The 17,399-nt window shown below is 29.8% G+C and overlaps 5 protein-coding genes across 7 annotated transcripts; 2 read left to right on the top strand and 3 right to left on the bottom strand.

Moving 5' to 3' along the window:
- Window positions 1-16: 16 nt before the first annotated feature.
- Window positions 17-2,621, bottom strand: LOC122573172 (cuticle protein 7). The gene is made up of 4 exons (XM_043739217.1): window positions 2,465-2,621; window positions 1,558-1,747; window positions 1,050-1,264; window positions 17-566 (listed from the first exon to the last, which is right to left on the bottom strand). Exons 1-4 carry the CDS (start codon window positions 2,477-2,479, stop codon window positions 408-410), a joined length of 579 nt encoding a protein of 192 aa, XP_043595152.1. The 5' UTR covers window positions 2,480-2,621; the 3' UTR covers window positions 17-407.
- Window positions 2,622-2,972: 351 nt separating this feature from the next.
- Window positions 2,973-9,189, bottom strand: LOC122572371. Its single transcript, XM_043737255.1, has 7 exons — window positions 8,619-9,189; window positions 8,112-8,475; window positions 7,001-7,256; window positions 4,928-4,934; window positions 4,595-4,885; window positions 3,547-3,910; window positions 2,973-3,409 (listed from the first exon to the last, which is right to left on the bottom strand). Exons 1-7 carry the CDS (start codon window positions 8,918-8,920, stop codon window positions 3,152-3,154), a joined length of 1,842 nt encoding a protein of 613 aa, XP_043593190.1. The 5' UTR covers window positions 8,921-9,189; the 3' UTR covers window positions 2,973-3,151.
- A 2,762-nt stretch (window positions 9,190-11,951) lies between these two features.
- LOC122573159 (transcription termination factor 3, mitochondrial) lies at window positions 11,952-13,572 on the top strand. 2 transcript variants are annotated; one of them, XM_043739201.1, is made up of 2 exons: window positions 11,952-13,155; window positions 13,218-13,388. In XM_043739201.1, the coding sequence occupies exons 1-2, from the start codon at window positions 12,174-12,176 to the stop codon at window positions 13,253-13,255; spliced, it is 1,020 nt and encodes a 339-aa protein (XP_043595136.1). In that variant the 5' UTR covers window positions 11,952-12,173; the 3' UTR covers window positions 13,256-13,388. The 2 variants fall into 2 exon arrangements, with proteins under 2 accessions (XP_043595136.1, XP_043595135.1); XM_043739200.1 differs by having other exon boundaries at window positions 11,959-13,155; window positions 13,246-13,572.
- Window positions 13,542-17,043, bottom strand: LOC122573160 (endoplasmic reticulum-Golgi intermediate compartment protein 3). 2 transcript variants are annotated; one of them, XM_043739202.1, is made up of 8 exons: window positions 16,836-17,043; window positions 16,251-16,409; window positions 16,057-16,173; window positions 15,934-15,974; window positions 15,788-15,852; window positions 15,493-15,716; window positions 15,286-15,414; window positions 13,542-14,240 (listed from the first exon to the last, which is right to left on the bottom strand). In XM_043739202.1, exons 1-8 carry the CDS (start codon window positions 16,918-16,920, stop codon window positions 13,903-13,905), a joined length of 1,158 nt encoding a protein of 385 aa, XP_043595137.1. In that variant the 5' UTR covers window positions 16,921-17,043; the 3' UTR covers window positions 13,542-13,902. The 2 variants fall into 2 exon arrangements, with proteins under 2 accessions (XP_043595137.1, XP_043595138.1); XM_043739203.1 differs by lacking the exon at window positions 16,836-17,043 and adding an exon at window positions 16,498-16,827.
- Window positions 14,444-15,273, top strand: LOC122573162 (reactive oxygen species modulator 1). Its single transcript, XM_043739204.1, has 3 exons — window positions 14,444-14,603; window positions 14,866-14,999; window positions 15,074-15,273. Exons 2-3 carry the CDS (start codon window positions 14,872-14,874, stop codon window positions 15,180-15,182), a joined length of 237 nt encoding a protein of 78 aa, XP_043595139.1. The 5' UTR covers window positions 14,444-14,603; window positions 14,866-14,871; the 3' UTR covers window positions 15,183-15,273.
- Window positions 17,044-17,399: the final 356 nt, after the last annotated feature.

Genomic DNA, 17,399 nt, shown 5'->3' with positions numbered 1-17,399 from the left:
TTAGGATAAAAAAGTATTGTAGAGGTATTCATATTTTAATTGTAATTGATCTAATGTTACAATAACAAATGTTAACAAATTAAAACATACGAGATTAACGTTATTCCCAACAAAATCTACAAATACATTGAATTATTAAGATTTCATTCATATTATCTGAGATACAGAACATACATAATGATAAACATACATTATTATTGAGCGGTTAAAATTTGTAATTTAATTAGATTAAATAGACTGTACATTAAATCTTAAATCTAGATTCTTGAGTATTAAGTTCATTCTTCAATATTAAGTGAACTTTCATTTTTCATAATTCTTCGTAATAGCATTAAAAGTGATCATTTAAAGTAATACTCGATGTCATCGTGTTTTTAAGGTCATTTTCAGCAACAAGTATAATAAGTTTAATACGCATGGTCAGGATTTACGTCGTTTACTACAGAAGTAGCTTCGTAAGCTAGTCGTGCTGCCTCTCTTTGATTTGCAATTGCTGCATGTTCCTCGGCTATCTTCTGGTAGAGTTGAATATGTCTGTCCTTCGCTCTCCCCACACTGGCCGAATCCTGTAAGATGTTATACACGATCATCAGGTGAAAGCTACCGTACCGAATCTTCTCTAGCAATAAAATTGTGCCTCAATCGAGTATATTTGTTCACGACTGATAAAAGAAACTTGGATAGAATTATTATTGGGCTGCGGATATCTATGTAAAAATTCATATTTTTATAAATATAATTAAGAACCGTAATTTAGGTAGAAAATTGTCTTACACTGTACTTTGTATCTTTCGATATATCCGTCATCAACGTATCATACTTTTTCATTAATGATATATTTACAATTCAATTTATCAATAATTTCAAATCTTAATTTGATTCTTTTACATCTCAATGGTTTGAAAAAAACGACACATTTAATAAGGAGTAATAAACAGTAAATGCGTAGTATCCAGAACAGGTAATAATCCTTCAGCTAAGTAATAATTAAACAATCATAGAATTTAATTATTACTGTTTGTTAAAAGACACGATTAAATGTTTATTACCCGTGGTAGATTGACTGGGACGCCATGAGCATTTGACTCGGCAATTTTCTGGTATAATCGAAAATGTTTTTCCTTCGCGAGTCTCACAGCTTCAGAATCGATAGGTTGGGCGATAGTATCTTCATAATTTATTAAAGATGCGTGAAATCCATTTTCATCAGCAGCATATTGAACTGTTCGTATTTTATGCTTGGGATCGATGAAGGAATAAGAACCTAAAATATAAACAATTACAATTTGTTTATATAATAAAGACAGTTTATAAATTGAATATATATTATTTGTCGATATTTGTCCTAAATACAAACAAGATTACAAACTAAAAAAATAAAATTATTTTTATGTAAAACAATAAACACAAGACAGAAATTAAATAAATATGTAAATATCTTATATATCTTCATATATTATATGCATTCTGTGTATTTTTATGTCTTTAAATTCCGCATGAAAATCCATAGTCTAATTATAACCTGTAATAATGATCTCATAAAAAGCATTGAATTACCTTGAACATGTCCAGCGCCATCTCCACTCTCTTGATGAACACGATCAATGTTTCCAGGATATCGTCCCGCCTGGTATTGAAAACTGTAAGGTCTAGGAGGCGGTGGTGGAGTAGTTGTAGTTGTCGTAGAATATTCTGACAAAAGATGCGATACGTCCCCCAGGCAGGGGCTAATCAGAACGATTGCGATCTGATTCGAAAGTATAGTAATCTAATTAGCTATGTACACCGACCAGTTAGTCGAATGTAATACAAGTTGACGTCACTTTTGTACAATTACAATTGAGTAACAATTATGAATTTAGTTTATTAGATGAATGTTTTAAATTATCAATAGATTTACCAATTTAGTTAAACAAAATATGAAGAATATATATATATATGATGTATATATATGTATATATGTAATGAATATATATATATATATATATATATATATATTCATTAGCAATTCTTTCTACTTTAAGTTCATAGACAATATTTATAGATATAAAAATTAGAAAATAGAAAACTAATCAATAATTGTAATTATGTGAAATAATAAGAAACAAATAAATTAATAATCATATGTTCAGATAGTGAAAGATGAAACCTGTGTACGAAGTACATAAATACCAAACTGATTACGGAATCAGGAATAATAACTTCAACAAACAAATCAAAACGCGATGTAACAGTATTTATTATTTCTATTCTTAAATTTTAGTTATTTTTTTAAATTTCACGTATCAAATGTTTTACTGAATGCAACGAAACTTATTTAAAATACATTGAAATCAATTGATGCTTTAGTTAATAAAAATTGAGATATAATGGCGCGATTAAAATATTACAAAGAATTATATAACGATATTGATATGAATTAAACGATGATGATATTAAATACGGTAGAAATTGATGTACATACCATTAAATTTCTCATCTTGGCTGCTATGAGTCGACACTTTCGTATAGACGAATCGACATAAACTGAGATACTCTGCCAGTGAAAGTAATATAAGAAACTAACGAAAAGGTGGAGGCAATACGTGTTAAGCCTGTTTTAACATTGTCGCTTCTTCGAACATAGTAAACATTCCTTTTCATAGTAAAATAATTAAAGCGAGGAGTGGTGGTATTATAACGTGTTGTAACACATTAAACATCTCTAGATCGAATCTGTTATCAATTTTTGCTTTGATTTTCAATGAAAATTATGTGAGTAAAGAGATTTTATTGACATTACCAAATAATTATATCTGAATAAAATTGTAGTATATTAAATAAATTTTCTATAAAAAGCTAATAAAAATAAAATTCAATGAAATAAATTCTATACCTGAAAAATCTATGCAATACAAATATTAATATTAATAATAATTTCATAAGAAAATAATGAAGTCAGGAAATCATTAAGAAACTAATATTATATGAAATAAAATTAATTATAATTTTTATATATTTATTATAAAATAAATATTTTAGAATAAATTTACAATACGTAGGATAGAAATAGAAAAAAAGAAGGAAAAACATTTATGCTCATTTATTCATAAATTATCTCAATGGATGGACTTTAACGAATTTCTTTAAATCTGTATAGACAATTGAACATTTAATCAATATCGAGTTTCTTGAAAGTGCCTTCAACACCAAACAGATCGGTCGCCGTTTTCCCTTTACCTGCTCTCAATGATTCATTAACACGCCTTGTTTGTTCCTCTTGCAAAAACCAGTCACGATTATCCTCGAGCATTTTGACAGACTTTTCGTGCAGTTGCATTAATGGACCAGCCTTTCCACCTGCCTCGTTTGGTAATATATCTACTGGTAAAAATTTCGCTACTGTATCCAAAGTTGTATGTGTATGAAGCTGTAACAAATTAATATAATCAATTAATAGTGCCGTAAAATCTATTATTAATAATATCTTTAGCGGGTTTCGAGGTTTAAAATTTTTAAGTTTGAAATAAATCTGAAGTGCAAGTTGTACCAATACTATTCTATTACCATGTCTAATAATTCCTTCTTCATGAACGGTTTCATCATATTCAGTATCACATCCATCACGCTCGTAATATTCATAAAATGGAACCCTTTCAAGCGAACTGGCAATGCCTCTTGCAAATAAAAAAGATATTTCTTCAAACCCATCGGGTTCAATCGAGCAGCGTGACCGAATACAACGTTTTTCATGTCGAATAAAATGATGTGTCCCTGAGTTGTGCCTTCTTTGTAAAGCCACAAATCGAGCACCATGCTCAGAAATTTCATTGCATCGTTATACACATAATTCGAAGGATCCGTATCGATTAGTCTTCCGTAAAGAACAGCGTAACCTTCTGGCGTTTTCGTCTCTAAAACTTGAATAGTTCTAAAAATCCAATAATTATTAAATTACTAAAAACTCCATAATTACTAATTATAAAGATCAATTAAGACACCTAGCTTAAATATCGGGTTATTCAGAAGACTTGTAGCGAAATTTGAAAAGAGATAATCTATTACTGTAAATATTAATTAGAATTAGAATTACAAATAAGGATTAGAATTTTATTAATTAATACACGCAGATCTAATATATTTATAATTTTACGAGTTCTTCTTTGAACATCTTTTCGCTTTTTATACAGTAAATATACAGTAAAAATTTACGTAGATTATTAGAAATATAATGAATTCTCTGAACAACCTGATAAATAATATAATTTTTCTATTTTTTTTTCTATTTTTTTTTTTTTTTTTTTTTTTGTGAACGATAACATGTATTAGCAAAGAACAGATAATGGGTTCTGTGCGTGCAGTTAGTAATTAAGTGCAGTATTATACGTAATATAAGATAATTAAACGTAAGAAGATTAATACGTGAGATTTTAATTAAGAACAATGACTGTGAAGATGAAGCATGTATGGTATTTGTTAGGCGCCTTTAGTTACTAGATTCAATTTCAGTTGTAATTATTATTTATAATGAAATAATAATACACTATATATGTATATGGCTTAGAGAAATCGAATTCTTTAACGCTAGAGCTATCAGTGACTAAAGTATACCCACATTGTCTGAAAAGATTTTCTTAATTCCTTCGACCCTAAAGGATCTCTATTGGAAAAGAATTCGGGTACGTGGCTCCTCACAGTGTAATATGCATCAATAGTCGTCTTTGTGGGTTCCATCCGATAGTAATTACTATGTAGAAATAACACCAATTCGGAATCTGTTATTTGTGGTAGATGAGGCTGTTTCTTGTACCAGTCCCTTAACATCTGCATGTCTTCCTCTTTCAGGTCTGGATTATTCTTTAACTCATCTTCGTACTTCATTCCTTGGGATGCCATATTTGAGTTTCTTCAAAAATTAGACAAATCTCCTTTATATCGTAAGACTTACAAGAAAACTTTAAAACACAGTTTTTAAATTTTCATCAAATACGTAAACTTAATTTTTATTTAGCTTTTTACTTATTAATTAATTTGTATCTTTCCGTTTTATCTTTGCAAATTTGCAGTTTCGTTGGATGAGAAGAATGTTTTTCTTATCTAAGAAACAGATTTTACTAGAATCTTGTGATTTTCATGTATACATGAAGTATATGTAATTTTAGATATCAACAGGAACTATCAACGATATAATTTAGTTATCAACTTCGATACATAATTTTATGAAATGTACAATAAAATTTATAAAATATTTTTACATATAATCATGAATTCAGATGTAAATTATTAATTTTACAATGATACAATGTACAAGCAATAAAATATTCACGATATGAATGATTAATTTTGAGGCATCGATTTTTCCAGAAATTTGGTAAAAATGCATCAAAGTCGATGTGGAAAAATTCCTATTTAATTTTCTTGAACAAATTGATAATACTAATATTTTATATTTATGGCCTTGAAAATTTTTAACGAAAATCGTAATTTGGTTTATTGAATACTTAAAATGAAATATTTGAAAGAAATGGAACACTGCAGTACCAAGGAAAGCTTATTTCCTGAAGATCACTTCAACGCGATACTACGGTGGCGGTTTGAATAGTACTAACTTCTTTAGAGATTCGAGTACAATCGAGTGATGGAATGAGTTAATATCGGATAATCACACATAGCGTGACAGTCGAGGTCGTCAGACTTCCAAGTGCCAAATTATATATCTTAACATGACATGAAAAATCCTCTTGAGAAAGATTCTATGAAAATTGATATGTTTTTATATAACCATTTATGATGCATAATAAAATCAACGAGATGTGTAAATATATAATGAAACGTTTATATAGAAAACTTTTACATATGGTATTTTAAAATGATATAAACAATTAAATTTAAGGATGTTGAGCTAGTTACAAATACTGGGATATATCAAACAATTAATATTAAGAAATATCAGATAATTAATATTAAGAATATTAGGGAATATTAGATAATCTATTATTTGTTTAATGGTTTAATAACGACTAATTAGTAGAAATTATTTTCTAAACTCTGGAATGTATGAGATTAATTCAAATACTAAACTATTACGAAAAGTTTTTTTCTTATCATTCTGATCAAGCAAAACTGTATAGGCGTAATATACTGGATAGAAATAAAATGCATCATGACGTTGAGTAATATGTCCCACAATATTGCAAACAGGAACTTGTCATTAAAGGAAATTGTTAGGTTACGGATACCGAAGTCGGACTTTAAAATGATGCACGCGCAGACAAAGTATCAGTTTTACATTAGATTACACTACAAGCTATCAGTAATAAAAGTGAATCGTTTAGACAAAAAGATTGACAAACTAGTCAATTATTATCTGTATTTGTGTTTATTTTGTAATAGTCAATTTATTAGATTAATAATTGCATTGTTTAAATTTTTACATTAGATAGGCGTACGAGTTTTATCATGATTATTTATCAAAAAGAAATATGTGTATAACGAGCACCAATTTTCTAAAATATATTCTTACAACTTTGTACAACTTAAATATTCTATCATTTTCTTGAAATTATTTATGAAATTATACATGGAAGAGTTTCATAAAGAATTGAAAGGAGACGATTTCGAAAATTTCCTTGTGATATATTACCAAGAATATATCTTGTTATCCAAAAATGTATGAAGTTGTAAATATTAACACGTAATTAGTACGTAACGGTATAATTAATCGTAGAACTAAAGAATTCTACTGGCTCTAATTACTAGCATACATTTACATTTGTATACTATTTTCGTCAAAAATTCCCGTTAATTAGATTGTTACGAACAGAAAAATGAAAAAAAGAAGACAACGATTTATTGAGCAAAATGAACACAGCGTGTGTACAGTAATAAAACTTTATTACTCTTTATAAGATACGCGTAACAAATAGGTTTTTCAGCATTTAAATATCAAAAATTGTTCACAAAGTCGCATACAGAGAGGAGATTGTTCATTAAATAAAAAATATGAGATCGATGCTTTCTTAATCTATGTCGAGCTTCTTGAATGTGCCCTCGACGCCAAACAGATCATTGGCAATGTTATTTTTTCCAATACGCAACGACTCATCCACTTTGCCATATTTCATTTCTTCGAGGAACCATTCTCGTTTACTGTCGATTTCATTTATCCGCGCTTCCTGCATTTCAGCCAGCGATCCAGCTTTTCCACCGATTTCATTCGGTAAGAGATCGAGAGAGACGTATTCTTCCAGTGTTTTTAACGACGAATGCAGATGTATCTAAAAAAGAAAGAAAGGAAACTGGTGAAATGTAAGATAATATTTAACTTTAAAAAATATATCGAAAAATTTCTAAGCAAATATTTTTATTTGATAATCGTGCTTTGTGTTTTCACTTGAATTTTATTTTCACTATGTTCAAATACTTCCGCGAGTCGCTGGTACAAATTATTCATTTTAATAAAAATTATTGATAATATTACGAAATATTTTAGATAAGAAGAAAAATAATTTCTGAAGGATTAACATGATAATTGAAATATCGTTTCACGTACGCAATGAATAATGCGCCTACTTCGTAACACTTTTAGCATCGAGAAATACATCACCGTTGTTGCTCTACAGAGCGGAAAATTATCATTTTATGCAGAGTCTAACATAGATAAGTAATTACTTCTTATGTAAGCCGTCGTCGAAAAAGACATATATAATACATAAATTACAAATGATACACCGATGTTCTCGTAATACGTGAGCGAAGTATCATGAAACTAATGTAATGTAATCGATACATACAATATCAGGAAGCTCGCGTTAACTGGTGTACAATTAATTATTCAATAAACACAAAATGAAAATTGTAATTCAACAGATGTTACTAAAATACCAATAATGTCAAAATATTTGGTTTTAACGTTCAACATATTATTCATATTCCTTTTATCACTTTTCACGAATAAAATATATTTTGAAATTTGAAAAGGAGTATATATCTGTTGGTATATAAACATGAAAAAGAAACGAATAGAACAGTAGTTTCGAATGAAATTGCAGACACTTTTAATCTTTTTATATTGTTATACAACTAATTAATGACGGAGCTAAAACTCTGAATCTCGTTATAAAATTCCTTACCATGTTCCAAAGTTCCTTTTTCATAAACGGTTTTGCCATATTCAGGATGACATCCATCACTGAAGGAGTATTAATAAAATGTATGCCCTTTATACGAACAGGTATGGCTTCCTGAACGTACATCACTAGCTTTTTCATCCCCATAGGATTTATCCGCCCTACGTGGCCCAGAGTCACGTTAGATGTATCTGCGATAAAAATATAGCCATCGCAAGTGCCATTTTTCAAACCAATCAAATCGCATCCCATGAAGATATTCTTGTTACTATCTTCGAAAGAATAGTGCGATGGATTAGTATCCATTAACCTTCCGAAGAGTATCTTGTAACCATGCTTCGAGAGTCCGGGCAATTCAGTACTGAAACTACAGTGCAGGAAGAGAGATTAATTACATATTATCTACTAATCAAAGAACCAGTAACATTAATAGGTTTAATTACTAACGGAGAAAATTTCAAATTAAACAACTAAATAATAGAAATTATCAAACAACCGATTAAAACTTACACAACATTAAAAGCTTGCCGCAGTTCTTTGGATCCCAAAGGATCTCTGTTATCAAAAAACTCAGGAACATGAGATCTAATAGTGAAAAAATTCTCTATAGTATTCTTAGCTGCCTCCATGCTATAATAATTACTATGAAGAAACAAAATGAGATGCAAATTAGAAGGTTTAGGTAAATGTTGCTGTTTATCACACCACTCTCTCAACATTTCGATATCCGACATCTTTAGTTCCGAATTCTTTTTCAATTCTTCTTCCAAGGAAAAAGGATAAGGCAAAGGGATCATCTTTTTATTGACCATTTTTGTTTCGTAATTTAAACCAGTCGCACTGTGAACAAACGAGTCAAACAACAAGTTCTTCTGAAGGTGCACAAGAATTTTTGTCGCGTTGCGACGATCTTTATCGTCAAATCCTTGAATGTTTGAAGACTTCTTGATCACTGAATCACGATAATTTCACCGATACACATCGATGCAGGAAAGTCTAACGCGGAAAACTTGTACGCGAATAAATTAACCGTAAGCAAAAACGGTATCACTGATCGGTCTGGAGTCTTAACGAAGACTGAAAGAAACACTGGGCGCGTTGATTTTTAATTCAGACCGTAAATTGATTGAGTAACGTGTGGAGAAGGTAGCATTAGGCCAACGCACGGCAAATGTGTGTGTTTACGATTCAGGAATATCGTAATTTTTGTATCATTAGAGTGTACGGTGGAAAAAGATGATAATTACGATAGACGAAAACACATATTAGACCATTCTCGATCATTTTATCTGTGAATTATCCGTAAACACTGTTCATAGATGGGTATTAGGACACTGAGAAAAATGAGATAAAAGTGGAAAATCATTAGCGACTTGTTATAAGTAGTATGTGAATTTTCATGTAAGATAGTTTTATAAAGAGTTAGAACAGAGAGAAAAGAATAAGGGTAAAGTGAAGATAATATTTGTATCGATGATTATGAAAATGGAGTAATTCGTGTATTCTTCATTTCGAGATATTTGTATTTTTGCGCTCGAATCGGTTAAAACATATTTTATCATTATAGTACGAAATTTTCTATTAAAGTGTTTGCTCTTATAGTGTAAAACTTGCCTGTGGTTATACAATTTTACAAGAATCTCATATGGAAATATATGTATTTTAAATAATAACCAATGTAATTAGTCTAATCTACAACTATGTTGTAAAAATTCTTCTCTGTTATAGTAAAATCAAACAATATAATACAGAATAGTTGAATGATCCTTTGGTAATCTATCTCAATTATTTGTATAATTCCTTCGCTAATCTAAACTAATTATTTATGTATAAATGTAAAATTGTATAAATTGCTGTATTCTATATGACGTTACGATATTTGTAAACGGGAGTGTACTTGCATATGAAATTATAAACAGTAGACTGCATAAACCGATTCAAGTTGAAAGCACCACGCCTAGTTTCGTCGATAGAAGCGTCATGCTGTTACACATGATGTTAATTAATTTTCACAGAGGATCATCAACGGAGGAATTATGAAAGCATCCGCTGGAATAAAAAAGGCATTCACCGGAGCCGCAAAGGAATCGCGACGCTTTCTAATTTAATCATTTCCTGATCTAGTTCCTCGTTGTTCCGCTTTGAACACGGATGTCTTGAGTTTGCGATTATCTGCAAAAAAATTCTCAAGAATATAAGATATTTCTAATGATTATAGACAAAGTTCATTATCAGAAGGGAATTAACAAAATTTACTACGTACATATTTAGTAGGTATTTATTTTTAAAGAAAGAAGCACCAATTCTTACGCAAAAAGGTGTAGTCGTACAGAGTAGCACGTAAGTCCTGTTTTCCGTTTAAACGTTGTATAACTTTTTTATTTGTTAATAAATTGCGTTTATTTATTTATTTATTTATTTTTTGCTATAAAATACACAAAGTGGAAATATTTTTAATTCAGAAACGGAAAATAATGTGGCGTAAATGATCCCCGTTTTCTGCATCGAAAGCGTGGGCTCTTTCCACTACGTTCTGCAGCACAGCTGTTAATGTTTCGGGTCCCAGGGCTTGAATTTCTTCCTGCATATTGTTCTTTGTGTGTTATATTGTTTCGGGTTTATTAACACACATTCCTACAAATATTTCTACAGAAAAAAGTCGGATGCCGTTAAATCGGGCGATCGGTAAAGCCAGTTGAATTTGGAAGCTCGTAAAATTAAGCGACATAATTATTCGAAAATTCAATTACTTTTGCTCCTTTTTCCGTTATGAAATTGACCATTATAAAGTTGCACAAAGGAAATCAAAAACCTAGGAAGTAGAATTTAAGATATGTGATAGAGAAATCGTTATAAAATTTTTAAACAGGAAAGTACCTGTATAAATTGAAGTGCGCAAAAGTAGAAAGTTTTACACTTATGGAACTTATGCATGTAGTACATAGAACTTATATTTATATACGTAATTGCTCATTATTGTGAAATAGTGATTTACATCGTTAGATAACAGCATGCAATACAAATACACGGCAATAGCGAAACCTCCTTCAATTTCCTTCAGCTTAAACGACACTTTAAGACATGTAATGCAAATTAAAGGTACGGCAACCCTAAAGCAATTACATTGTATTAAATAGTAAGTTTCGTTAACTACTTCTACGAATAACTTAATAACTACTTTCTTAATATATTGCAATCAGAAGGAGGAAATTATGAAAAATTTATATGTAATCAAAATGTAAGACAAGCAGGTTTTCAATTAAATGTTTATACGTATGATATATATCTATTTAATTGATCAATTAAATATCTAAATAAAATTCTACTTTGAATTATATAAAAAAAACAAAAATAGAGTTAATTTAAATTCCATTCGAATAAAAACTAAATAAGATGATCAACGACATATATTTTTAAATTAAATACATAACACTAGTGAAAAGTGGAAAATTTGGTCATTTTAAGTTTTATTAAAAGATTGGCTTCCAAAAGAATATAAAAGCCACTTCATTCTTTTAAAAATAAAATTATGTATTAACTTTTTATTATCTGTAGATGGTTACTGCCAAACTTAATAATATTTATCTAAAACATTTATTTTTTCACTTATGAAAATCTTCATTTATTATATTATCAAAAATATACAGTCTTGAAGTACGTATCTTAATACGATATCAAAGAAATTATATAAATCTCATATTGAAGTGAAATAAAATATACTAAATCGATTTTATTTTCTAGATCCAACAAAATTTCTCGCAACAGAACACGTGCCTTTTAGTTAGTCGCTGCAGTGTATTTGATCACACAGATTACAACACACTTACATATACACAATATACCTCGTTTCCTTGTTAATGACGTACACATAGTCGTAGTGTGGTGCAAAAATGGATTGCGTGTTTAACCTATCATGTACTTTACCTGTAACTGTAGGTTATTTGCAATAAAACGTATATACGAGGTTGTCAATATACATATGTACTAATGTGCATTGCAAGGAAGTTTATTTTGTTACTTCTTAGCAATTAAAAGATAATATTCCATGTAATTTTATCATTAAATATGATGACTTCACGGTTATATACACTTTTACACTTAAAACCCTGCAATGTCGTTGAAATTAGAAATTTCATTTTTCAAAACGTTTCTAAAAGCTCCAAACTTTTTTATTGCTCTTCAGCTGATGCAATTAAGGATAAAGTAACAAATATTAATGATAAAAAAGTTTACTTATCAGAGAATATTAAACGTGATAGTATAGGTTACACTGAGAAATTAACAAATAATGCATTTACAAAAAGAAATGAAGATATCGAAAACAATAGTAGTGTGACAAAAGTACATAATGAATTGCAACAGTTACGTGGAACTGAATCTTTAGTAGAAAATATCTACAAAGTAAATAATACTTTGGAAGATATAGATGAAGAACTACCAGGACCATTTGATCATTGCGATGAAGATCTGTCTGACATTGGACCTAATATAACAGCAACTTATAATTTTGCAAAATTTGCAAATGACTCAAATACAATTCAACAATTAGTTAAATTAGGAGTTGAATTATATAAATTAGAAGCAAATAAAGAAATACTAGAAATGTTTCTGAAACTTGACTTTGAAAGAGATATGAAACCATACATACAATTTTTATCTGATTGTGGTGTAAATTCAGAAAATCTTGGATTCTTCATCACCAGATATCCTAAGATTTTTAAAGAAAACTTGGATGATCTTCATACAAGAATAAGGTATTTGAGAGCTCATAATTTTAACATACAAATGATACGAAGAATAGTAAACATACATCCTCCATGGTTGGCTTTCAAGACACAAGAGATAGATAACAGATTAGGTTATTTTCAAAATAATTTTCAACTGAATGCTTCTCAAACAAGAAATTTAGCAGTAAAATCTCCAAAGCTTATAACATATGATATGAAACGCATAAGAAAGAGTACCTTTGCTGTAAAAGAGGAAATGGGTTTTAATGTGCCAGAAATACATCTTATTTTGCTTAAGGCACCACGTGTCTTGATTCGAGGTAATTAAAATACTTAATGCTAATAATATGTTAATAGGAATACATTTATCCTATCTGTTTAGATGTGAAAATGTTTTATTTTAATTATAGCCAGGACTGAAGTGGTGAAAACTTTTGATTACCTCCATAATTATATGGAATTGTCACATACTATTATAAGCCAGGAAGCACAGGCTTTATTGTGTAGAAAAAGCAGGCTTGAAAGAAGACATAGATTTTTAGTAGAATTAAAAAGAAACCAATATGATCCTACAAAACCATTATATGTGTCACTATTAAATTTAGTCAGAGGTAGTGATGATGAGTTTTGTGAAAAAGTTGCAAAAGCATCTATTCAAACTTACAATGATTTTCTAAAGACTTTTTAATGTATAAAATAAACATAATTATATTATAATAAATATTTATATTTTTTCAGCCTTCTTGTTGTAATAGTATAACCTTTATTGTATACATTTTACTTAAATATTAAGTGTTCTTACATATTTCTACAGTCCTTTATGTACAGTTTTATATATCTTATACAAAAATGTTTAATCTGTTGTGTCAATACAAGTTTAGGCAATATAAAAAATTGGTAAATTTTACATTGTTACATCAGCATTTTCTTTCTTTCATGTTTTTAATAATACGCTCGATAAGAGATTAAGTTACTTCTTAACTGACGTGTAAGATCAGATCATTCGTCGTACAAAATATTTTCAAATATTCTATAATACTCTTCAAACTTATAAGCTGATCTAAATTTTAATTGTATTTGCCCAATTCTATCTTTTTCTGTATTGCTCTGACAGAGTGATATAATAGCGAATCTATTAATCCAGCAACTGTAAATACGCCACCGATAATTGCACATGCATTCGTCGCGAAATGACCAAACGATTTCGCTTTTTCTGTATATTTTACCATCAGTGGACTTAATTCATAATTAAAGAATATACCAGGCATTCCAGATTCGCCGCTAAACAAAGACACTTGTCTGGCGTGTCGAGTTACAGAAAATTGATTTGTCAATAACGTGGAACCATCAGCGCGCACGTAGGTCGTCGGTACAATTTTGATGTAATGATAAAACATCATCGCACCTAAAACAAAAACAACAAAATATCTAAGTAGAGTTTTAACTGCAATGACACAAATTAATACAAATGTGTGTTGAATGAAGTCTAATAGTTTAATATTTCAAAATTGAAAGTACAAGAACTTTCTGTAAAACGTTCTCCTAATCGAAATATTTACGTATTAATCGAATAATCCGCCATTATCATTGACGTCACAGAGAACGGAAATAGAAGAAGCAGCCATCTTGCTTGTAAACGGAAAAACTGACATGGCATCTTCCTTACATTGCTCGAGCGAATTGTGTTAAGGATTTACTAGTTGTAAAAGACGAAAAATCGTAATAAAACGAAAACTAATCAGAAGTTCCAAAGTTGTACGCTTAAATCGTGAGTGATGTTAACTATAATGAACGTTAATACATTTTTTTGCGTAGAAGCTAAATATATAAATATGATTTATTCGGATCATGGCAGGAATAATTAGCTCACAATGTGTTAAAGAAATTTTATAAATTTTATGTTAAATGATTGACTAAAAATTAGTTTTACATACCAAATTCATTAAAATAAGAAATTATAATCAATGTTTATCATGAAATATCTCTTTAAAAAAAGTTAGTTATATGTTTTTATAAATTTATATTCGTAGAATAAAATGCCGGCCGTACCAGGCATGTATCAACAAGCTCCTTCATGCTGGGATAGGATAAAGCTTGGTTTTATGATCGGATTTTGTGTCGGTATGGCATCTGGTGTTCTGTTTGGCGGGTATTCTGTTGTTAGGTGCATATTTATTTATGGTGACTAAATTCTGGACAGTTTGAAATGAGAAGCTAATGGTGTGTGTTTATTGCTAGATATGGACTAAGAGGAAGGGAATTGATAAACAACGTTGGAAAAGCGATGATTCAAGGTGGTGGAACATTCGGAACATTCATGGCCATAGGAAGCGGAATAAGATGCTAGTATTTGACGACTGATATGTTGGAGATTTACGATACAAAAAAGTGTAGTATCAAGATATTCTGTTAATTTCTTAATAAAAAGTTTCTATGGAGCAAGGCCATACCTTCCATTGCAACTACAGTGGTATCATCCATAGGATTCGTCTTTCCTGGGATGTTTAGCCCAAAACTCAAATGGCGAATCTTGTGGGTCATGTTAAATTGCGTTGATGTGTATGGTTTGACATCATGCACTATAAGCAAAATAAAAATCATAATATTATTACTCATACTTCAATTTATGCAAAAAATAATATATTTTTTTCACTTACCATGTACATGGTTTACAGAGAAGCTGTCACCTGGTGCAATGTGAAAACTCCCACCCACTCTATTTACTTCCATATAACCATAGATTTGACACCCTTGAGTAAAGGCAGTTTTCATTTTCTCTACTGATTTGTCATTTTTACACTGCTTTATCATTCCTAGAGCAGGAGGTGCCCAATTTTTAAGTCTATAGGCTTCCCTTACATCTTCACAAGTATTACAACATCTACAAATTTAATTAATATCGTATGATGGATATTTCGTAAAATACATACATAAATTTTTGTAATACTATACTTGATAATATCACCAGCAGCTCCATAACAGTCTCCACATGCTTTCTCAGTAGTGCTTTCTACTGTCTATGGAAAAAATTATGTTTTAGTATAAGTTTTAAAACATATTGTAAAAAGAGATCTATAAGAGTCATATAATTCAGTTACCTTTGTTGTTGTTTTGCTACGTGCTTTTGTGTCAGTAATGTCTACAATAAAATGAAGAAAAAGGTATTAAATTTATATTATTTAACTTAAGTATTTTAAAACTTTTATGATATTATTTTATACCTGTCCTTTGTGGATCTTCTATAGGTTTCCCATTTAAGTCTAAGCGTCTTTTAAATATATTATGCTCTATTTGTAAATGCTGTTCACCTGTCGTGTCCATTGCATCTATTGATAAAACTGCAATATACTTAATTTAATATACATGTCAGTATTACTCATAATGCATTTATATTCATAAAATAATCTACACCTACCATCACAAGATATTGTAGGTACAATTATATCTAAATTAATTCTTAATTTTGAACCCCTTGAAGTATCTACAAACAATTCTTCACTTAGGGTTGGAGTAAGATAATAATTTACTTCGGATAGAAATAGAATACCCATGATAATGGTACTAATAATTGTCACTGAAACATGGAAAGGTACATAAATAGTAAACGTAGATTATAAACTTTATTTATGCTAACTGATAACAAATATGTAAACAATAGTTACGAGATAGCTGAAACCTTAACAAATACATGTAAAAATTGAAATACAGTTTCAACAAAGTGTAAGAAATGACGGTATTCGATTTTAGAAACAAGAGAATGATAGATATTTCTACTTCCGTTAAGTATTATCAACTTTTGAGGTTAAGTATGTTTATCACATAAAAATATCTTGAAATAATGTTTCAGATTGTAGAATAGAATAATTTTAAAATTTTTCGGCATTATGGCGACTCCAGAAAATTAACAAAATTGTTTAATAGTTAGAAGTATGCTGGTAGCAGAATAAAACCGATAAGTTGCACACGTTTAAGATTTGACAAGTGAAACGGAACATTTTACCAACGGCACCACTGAAGGTTCGTACGAGAATATCCGCCTCTTCGCGCACTTTTGGGTGCACGTCTAATTGCCGTAATATTTGCATGTTCAGTTAATAATAAGATAAACTACTCAACACGGTTTGAACCGTGTCTGAAATACACTCGGCGTGCTAACTTTTCCCGGAATGCATATGTCACAACGCGACAGCTTGGAAACGTGGCAAACGATAGTACATGATTGGTTGTCGTCGGTGCATCGTGGGTGCATCAAGTGCATTCGATAACCAATCATATTTCAGACATATTCATTTAAAGTTGTTCATTCTTACAGAGTTCACTCTTCAGTTTATATAAAAAATTTGATGTTATTCAATTACAGGTATTTATTTTTTTCGTTACATATTTGTTAAATAGTTGATTGTATTTGTAATAAAATATAATTTCAGCTCTAATTTTTACTTCAGTTCTTCAGATTGAAATATGAAATTCATTCATTATGAAACATAAAACAACCTGCTTATAATAATTTCTAAATTAAGTCTTTCATTTTGTAATTTTCAGAGTAGGAGATGGACAAGAGATA

This window comes from Bombus pyrosoma, linkage group LG11, assembly GCF_014825855.1.
Source record: "Bombus pyrosoma isolate SC7728 linkage group LG11, ASM1482585v1, whole genome shotgun sequence".
Taxonomy (NCBI): domain Eukaryota; kingdom Metazoa; phylum Arthropoda; class Insecta; order Hymenoptera; family Apidae; genus Bombus; species Bombus pyrosoma.
Note: the sequence above shows the minus strand (reverse complement) of the source record. Positions and strands in the feature narration are given on the sequence as shown.